This window comes from Bidens hawaiensis, unplaced genomic scaffold (assembly GCF_021521415.1).
Source record: "Bidens hawaiensis isolate Kalapana, Puna unplaced genomic scaffold, B.hawaiensis_p1.1 tig00020662_1, whole genome shotgun sequence".
NCBI lineage: Eukaryota > Viridiplantae > Streptophyta > Magnoliopsida > Asterales > Asteraceae > Bidens > Bidens hawaiensis.
Genome location: NW_027493167.1, coordinates 58,872 through 67,517, shown reverse-complemented (window position 1 = coordinate 67,517; position 8,646 = coordinate 58,872). Strand labels below are relative to the sequence as shown.

Here is an 8,646-nt window from a genome sequence, read left to right as displayed (position 1 = left end):
ATCCGTCCATATACTGCCACATAATCATTAATGTTATGAGCATGTACAAGGTTTGTATTCCTTCACTATTTCATAACATACATTCACATTCATTTACATGCACATAGTACGCTCCTTCCCTATACTAACACACACATACATGCTATGAACACATGCAAGGTTCGCAGTCCTTTCTTATGTTCATAACATACATAGTACTCATTTCATATATATGTTAGCTAACATACCTTAAACTTTACTTAATACGTTGCCACCAATAAACATTACTCGTTCATTTTACATGCATAAGCCAAAACATCATAATTTAAGCCATGTCGTGAGTATGTAGACAACCCTAAAATGTTAAAAGGAAAAAAGGTCTAGAAAAGTACCTAAACTACTTATTAGTTAATCGAGTTCCTGAACGATTAGACACTTGAACAACTGTGCAAGGTCTAAGTATTAGAAATAACATTCATTACTTACTCTACATTGCATGTAAGTCTGTCCCACAAAACCTCACATTTTGCAAAATAGAGTATCACGCACGTCATGGTATCTCTGAAAAGTAATTATATCACAAAAGTATCATCTCTCAAAAGTATGCATCTCGCAAAGGTAAATATCCCGTATAAAATGTCTGTGTCGCAAAACATAACTATCTCGCAAAAGTGCGTATCTCGCAAACATGCTTAATTTGCAAGATGCATAGTGTTTTGCAGAATGCCCGTTATTACAAGATTGCTAGCTAATAGAGACATCTAATTTTGCGAGAATCCTATATATGCGAGATCCCTATCATGCGAGATGGCTCTAATCGATTTTATGAGATATAAGATCCGAATCCCGTTTTTAAGAAAGTTTCCTACTTTATAGATTTAAAGGCTCTGATATATCATTATGCGATATACAGGTAGGGTACCAAAAAGACCCAAATACCCTTAAGTATCACCCGTAGAGAAGCCCCTTATATACCACCCGCGGGATATACTGATCATCCGCATAACACAGTAGAGGAAGAACGTCCTCAAACCATATGCGGAAGCATCCAGGCACCCTCAGAAGTCATCCACGAGATAGAACACCTGTCCGCCAAAATGACCGGAAGGCAATGCCAACTGGACAGCTGTCCTGAACTAACTACCCTCTAGAAGAGTATCCAGGATTGTTACTTGAAGAATACGCGACTCGCCAACCAATGAACAAAGGACACCTGGCCAGGTTATTATAACCATGCACATGGCCAGGGTATGGTCAATCCTATCATTAGGCGACGCGTGTCCAGGTTGTTATACCCATGCACATGGGACGTATATCTCAATCTATCACAAAGGGACACGTGTCCAGGCAGTTATCAAGATCTTCTAGAAGAGGACAGCTGGCCCAATCACCTTCCTACATCCTTCGGCTATAAATACCTTGTCAACCTACATGAGGTATTCATTCATATTCACTTTGACTCACATATACTCTGATTACACTCAGTCTGTATACTTAAGTACTTTCTTCTTTACGAACGATATGGATTCTCACGCTGGAGGGTGGTTACAGGAAGACCCCTCTATTGTCCTTCCTGTAACGAGACTCACGGTGTCTGTTTTGCAGGTTTCGGTCATTGGAATTCGGGAAGTTGTGCTCATACTGTATTAGTAGTTATCGTATTTTACCTTGTGGACTCATTGGATCCAGGACCCATACCCGGGGATTGGATCCGTGTTTCTTCATTGGCGCCATCCGTTGTGTTGTTAGAACGACACAAATTTTCGTTGGTTTTTCGGTTCGTTTAAAGTATGAGTAAACTTCCTGAGGGGCCGACGGGAACTTCTTTACTTACTTCACGTGTGACTAACGCTGAAGCACTTGAAGGTTTTTCTTAGAGTGTTTTTGCATGAGTGACAGCTCTAGGTTCACGAACTACCGAAACAACACCAGGTGGTCGTACTCTTGAGCGCGTCACTGCACCAACTGGGCCAAGCCTACCGATTTAGGACATGTAACAGCTCCAGAAGGTTCTAATTTAGGTGACTTTGGACGAATCAAGAGGAAGACCCGTCGAACTCGATCAGTATTGGACCCGGAAGATGATTTCGGTGATTCTGATATGGCGAGGTCTCACCGTCATAATTCCATATCCAGTGGACTACTGTCCCCGGAAGAATGGCTTCATATACAGCAAGAGAACCTGAAAGTGGAATATGAGCGTAGAGTGCGGAATGCACATCTTTAAGCCCGTGCTCTGACTTACGAAGAATCTCCCCGGAGATTTCTTTCTCCTCCTTTAATGGTGAGGGGAAGTCAGATCCGCCACAATCAATAGACTGAGCAAGAATTTGTTGAACCACGACGATTGCGCCCTCGTCCTCGCATGGACATGCGGATGCCGTCTTACTTTGATGAGTATGACAGCTATGATTCAACGTATCACCCGTGAGACTACAGTTTCTACACTGGTGATAGCAGAATGAGTTCAAGAGCAATAAGCAGTCGTCCGCGGGACGTAGTCCGCCACACCGAGTATCACAATGATGCTGAGGAAGATTTCACCAAGCCATACCGTCCGGAAGCCTTCGCCGAGAAATCGAAATTTATTGCTAGCATTGCGACATCACCTTTTCCTGTCAATGCTAAGATACCTACAATGGTGGGAAGATACAATGGAATGACTGATCCAAGTGATCATCTCCAAAACTTCGTGGCGGTAGGTAGTGTGAGCGGATGGACGCTCCCTTATTGGTGTCACATTTTCTCATTGTCACTAACACGGGCAGCGAGGGAATGGTTCGAAAAGTTACATGAAGGTCAAATTTCTAGTTTGGACGGTCTGGTGAAGAAATTCTCACAACAATTTAGCCAGCAGAAAAAACACACACGTGACCAGTCAGAAATTCTGGATGTTTTCCGCCGTGATAACGAATCAATAGAGGATTTTATTACCAGGTTCAATGACGAAAGTCTGAATATTGGTGGGATCAGCAAGGACATGCTTTGTGGTGCCTTCCGCAAGAATGTCAAATGTGACGAGTTGATCCGCACACTCACTGGTAGGGATGGAATGACAAAAGAATGGGACGATCTTATGACTGCGGCAAAGTTGTTTGCCAACACTGAAAAATATTGGGAAGTAACAATTCAAAACAAAAGTTCAAAGTTGAGTTTCAAACTCCACGACCCAATAAACATGCAAAAGGGCCAATCTGGTCAAGACTTCAGCCGAATACGGAAGTATCAAAGCCATTCGATGCAAGATCTCTCATTGGAAACAAGAACAAAGCAGGACCCTCGAATCGAGGTCCTAACAGGTGGACTCCTCTTTCAAAGACTCCCGCAGAAATTCCCGCTACTGAGAATGTGAATTTCGGGAAACCACAGCCACTCACTAGAAGATCATTCCTCGACACCAAAAAACATTGTTCGTTTCATAATGACATCTGCCATAACACGAACAAATGTAAAGCTTTAAAGAGCGAAACTGAGGCGGCAGTGAAATCAGGGAAACTTGGACACCTGGTGAAAGATGGGAAATCTGGGACTGGTAAAACTCCCGTGCGGGACAACCAGGGCCCATCCAAAAAACAAGTCAAGGACTTGAACGTCCATATGATCCAGGGCAGACGTAAGACGGGAGGATAAAGAAGAGAGTTCGACGAAGAAGAATGGAAGAGTGAACCAGTGATCTTTCCACGAGTCAAGGGAGGTCCCAGAAACAAAAACCCCTTGATCATTACTGCCCTCTTCGGCCACTATCGCTCGTAGTACGTTTTCTTCGATACTGGCAGTACATCGGACATCATGTACGAACAATGCTTTGAACAGCTTGATGAAGAAGATAAAGAAAGACTGAAACCCATCCATGCCCCTATGTCAGGATTTGGAGGGAAAATAATGTATCCGCGGGGGGTGATTTCTTTCCCAGTCACCCTGAGCGATGGAGTTCATTCAAGGACCGAGGAGGTCGAATTCTTGGTTCTGCCAGCAACGTCGAAACATGACATCATCTTAGGACGAGAAGCAATTGGTGACTTCAATTCTCATCCGTCCACGGCTCACGGTGCGGTAGGGGTTCCAACTCACACCAGTGTAGCAATAATTCACGTCAATCGACATTGCTTTGCAATAGAAAGCTCAAAACCCAGCAAGATTCCAAAACAATCCCTGAGGACTGAACCAGAAAAATGGATTTTGAACAAGAAGTTTCCTGATCAGACTGTAACAATTGGACCTGCTATCTCTGAGATAGTAAGGACTTTTCTGAAACAATTGTTAACAAAGAATGTTGATGTCTTCGCATGGCAATCCACGGACATGACTGGTGTCCCGCGGAACATTGCGGAGCACAAGTTAAGGGTAAACCCGATGTTTACACCAATAGTTCAGAAACAACGTAAGATGTGTCCGAAACAAACAAAAGCAATGAACGAGCAAGTCGAAGACCTCTTACAAGTTGGAATCATCCGACCAATCCAATATCAGACGTGGGTCGCCAATCCGGTTATCATTCCCAAAAGTAACAGGACGTGGAGGATGTGTATAGATTTCAAGGATCTAAACAAGGTGTGTCCCAAGGACTGTTATCCATTACCTAAAATAGATCTCAAGGTTGATGCTGTGGCACCGTTCAAACTCAAGTGTTTTTTAGATGCTTACAAAGGCTATCATCAAATCCGTATGGCTGCGGGTGATGAGGATAAAACAGCCTTTCATACTGATCAAGGCACCTTTTGTTACAAAATGATGCCTTTCGGATTAAAGAATGCGGGGGCCACATATCAGCGATTGATGGACATAGCATTTAAAGGTCAAATTGGTTGAAATCTGGAAGTTTATATGGACGACCTTGTGATCAAGAGTGTTGAGGAAGACCAATTGTTGAGAGACGTTCGAAACCTTGAGAAGTATCAACATGAAGCTGAATCCAGCTAAATGTTCGTTTGGGATGGAGGAAGGAAAATTCCTCCGAGAAATTGTCACGGGTGCGGGCTTCAAAGCTAATCTAGATAAAGTCCAGAATGTAGCCCGCATGCCTTCTCCTTCCTCGACGGGTTGCTTTGAATTGTTTTTTGGCGAATCATGCAGCCAAATCTTATCCTTTTGTCTCAACACTAAGAAACTGCCTCAAGAAAGCACAATCCAGATGGACCGCGGAAGCAGAACAAGCTTTCTTGGAGGTTAAGAAATGTTTGATGGAACTGCCCACATTGACAACACCTTATGCGAGGGAACCTTTAACGATGTACTTATCAGCATCAGACAATGCTATCAGGGCTGTCCTCCTGACGGATAGGAAATGTCACACCCCGACTTAGGGCCTAGGCGTGTGACCAAAAGTTGGTACCTGTTTTGTAAATATATCAGAGTATTAGATTGATTTTAGCGGAAGACTTTAAGTTTGAATAGTATATCAATTTACATTGAAAATTTACTCGGGAATTCAACACCCGAGTATTAGTTTACAAAAATATATGTTCATATTACAAGATTATTAGTTGTAAAAAACGGAGCCATCTTGTACGCGCTTCTATCTTCATTAGGACTCCAATTCTTGTTATTGCTACTTATGCTTATTTACCTGCAATGGGTTGGAAAAATTCGTCAGCTATATGCGTATGACTCAATAAAACATTTTGAATGACATTACAATACAAATGTAGTTTTCTTGAAAATCTCAACGGAAGCATTTCTACTTCCGGTATATGTACCACTGCCCTACACACACAACGGTATTCCCCGAGCCACACGACCCTAAACTGAGAACTGGTCATGACCGTTTAAGCTCGCGGCTTCATTGCCTTTGATTGATTGATTGAGCTTTAACAGTTATGTTTGGATCCAGACACATGCGTATTCGGTCTGAGTTGATATTATTCTCTACTTTGTATTATAACGTTTTAGAGATTTACACGATCTCATATAGACATTGATTGAATCGTTAAGACAAACACCCGTTCGTCTCATTGAGTATAAATATGTTTTGACTAATTAAAAAGGTTGACGTATTCACCTGTACCGTCGGTGTTGAAAACCTTGACTGATTGATTGATTGTGAATGATACTTAACCTATACATAAATAGGTTCGTATGAATGTTTTGAATGATGTTAAGCTATGATTGTAAGCCTAACCTTGAAATCGTTTATCTTTGATTGTGAATGAAAACACTGGTTTTATGTGACGTTTAATATGGCATGCTTTGGCCTAATAGGTTCTATCATTTTGGTAAGTTTCTCCAGGTAAGTAAACGGGTCCCTCGGTTGATTGGGATTTATGCGAATTACTTTTCCTTAGGAGAGAAACTTACTACTAGTGATATCCCCCTTCTAGTTACTACATGCTCGTCAAAATATCTCTTTGTTTAACATTACTTCATCATGAAGTAACGTTTATGAAAACATGATTGTGAATGATTTGCAAAATAGGATCAAGGTTAAAGGCCATAGCCTCGATTGATAGTCTAAGCTATAATTCAAATAACTTAAACATAACTCCTACCTTAATTCAGATGCTTAGATTGATAATAAGAAAAAGGCAGGATCTTGATCTACTCGCGTAAGTGATTGCTACTTGATTATAACTTCGTTTCTTGCACGAAATACGAGAAAACGGCACGTTGGCTTGTTACGGCAACAGGGCACGCTTTCCAATGCTATGTATGTGTATATAGAGGTGTGTTTGGGATGAATGAGGCTCATACCCGTCACTCCCCTTTTATAGCCATTTTTGGGCCCGTCGCGTACCGCGCCCGGTCCTTTGGGACTGGTCGCGTACCGCAACGCCGCAATATTGTGCCGCCTTAGTGGTGACACGTGGCCTGTCACAACGCGCCACGTGTTGACACTGTGTTGGAAACGTGTCCGATGACTCACCAACCCCATCGCGTTACGCGATGGGTTACATATTTCCCCGTCGCGTACCGCGGCGGGACAAGATTTTCAGAATTTTCATTTTCATTCCCTATACTTTCTAAATTAATATATTTAGACTTAATTTAAAGAGGGTAAAAGACGCGGTGTTACAGGAAAAACGTTCAAACACCGATTTACTACGTCAGCAAAACACTATCAGACCCAGAAACAAGATATTCAATGCTAGAAAAACTTGTCTTAGCATTGGTTTATGCTGCCCGACGCCTCCGCAGGTACTTTCAGGGGCATCCCATTAACGTTTTAACCGGATACAAACTCAAGAACGTTCTCAGTAAGTCGGAATTGTCTGGGCGATTGGCAAAGTGGGTCATCAAGCTAGGTGAACACGCGATAGAATACAAACCTAGGCTAGTAATTAAGAGGCAGGTGTTGGCAGACTTCGTCACTGAAGTCCCGCAACACAAAGAGAAAGAATGTTTGATAGAGCAACAACCCCAAGCACCTCCTGAGCTAGGACAAATTTGGTCGTTGTTCACGGACGGGGCTTCAAGCAGTGAGGGATCTGGCGCAGGCCTTAGGCTAGTCAATCCCGAAGGCCACGAGTTTACATACGCCATAAAGCTAGACTTCATGAGTACTAACAACGAGGAAGAGTATGAGGCTTTCTTGGCCGGTTTACGGATAGCCAAAAAGCTTGGGGTGAAACATTTGGAAGCCCGTGTAGACTCCATGTTAATTGCGGGACAGATCAATGGCACATATGAAGCAAAGAATGACGTAATGGCTTCTTATGTGTCACAGGCGAAAGATTTGATGCTCCAGTTTTCCTCATGCAAAGAGTTTCACATAAAAAGAAGCGAGAACAAATCAGCAGATGCTTTTAGCAAACAGGCTTCAACGAATTTCAAACACTTTGCTAAAGACATCTGCATTGAAATATTGGACCGCCCGTCTGTTCCGCAACATCATGTTTTGGTGATTCAAACCGGAGTGGAATCCTGGATGACACCTATCACAACATACTTTTCATCAGGAGCCCTACCAGAGGGAAAATCCGCGGCCCGGAAGATAAAGCACAAAGCCATGAACTATCAGATACATGACGGTGTTTTATACCGACGTTCTTTCCTCGGACCACTACTTTGATGTGTGGACGCCGAGGACGCAAACTTAATCAAAGAAGTTCATGAAGGCATATGTGGTCTTCACGCTGGCCCGCGCATGGTCGTAGCAAAATTGATGAGTGCTGGATATTATTGGCCAGGGATGCATCTGGACGCGGTGCATGAAATCAGAAAGTGTGATTCATGCCAACGTCATGATCTAATATGCTACGACCGAAGAACGAACTCGTTCCAGTCACTTCAGCTTGGCCGTTCCAGAAATGGGCTATCGACATAATGGGACCTTTCCCCGAAGCCACGGGACGTGTCAAATTCTTAATAGTAGCCATCGACTACTTCACGAAGTGGGTTGAAGCCAAACCAGTTGCTTCTATAACAGCAGCAAGCGTTAAGAAATTCCTGTGGGAATTCATCATATGCAAGTTTGGTCTTCCTCTGGAACTCGTTAGTGATAACGGAACTCAGTTCGCGTGGGCTACAGGAATGGTTGAAAGAATTACAGATTTCTCAAATTTTCACATCCGTAGCCCACCCGCAAGTGAATGGTCAGGTTGAGAGAACCAACCGGACAATCAAGGAAGGAATCAAAACAAGGTTAGGAACTAAACGGACAAGTTGGGTTGACGAATTGCCCCATGTACTCTGGGCCTTCCGCACCCAAAAGAATTCCAGTAATTCTTAGAC

The 8,646-nt window shown here is 42.9% G+C and overlaps 1 protein-coding gene across 1 annotated transcript; it reads left to right on the top strand.

Annotated features, from left to right (window-relative positions):
• The first annotated feature begins 7,468 nt into the window (after positions 1-7,468).
• On the top strand, positions 7,469-7,984 carry LOC143561317 (uncharacterized). Its single transcript, XM_077049435.1, has one exon. It carries the CDS (start codon positions 7,469-7,471, stop codon positions 7,982-7,984), a length of 516 nt encoding a protein of 171 aa, XP_076905550.1.
• Positions 7,985-8,646: the final 662 nt, after the last annotated feature.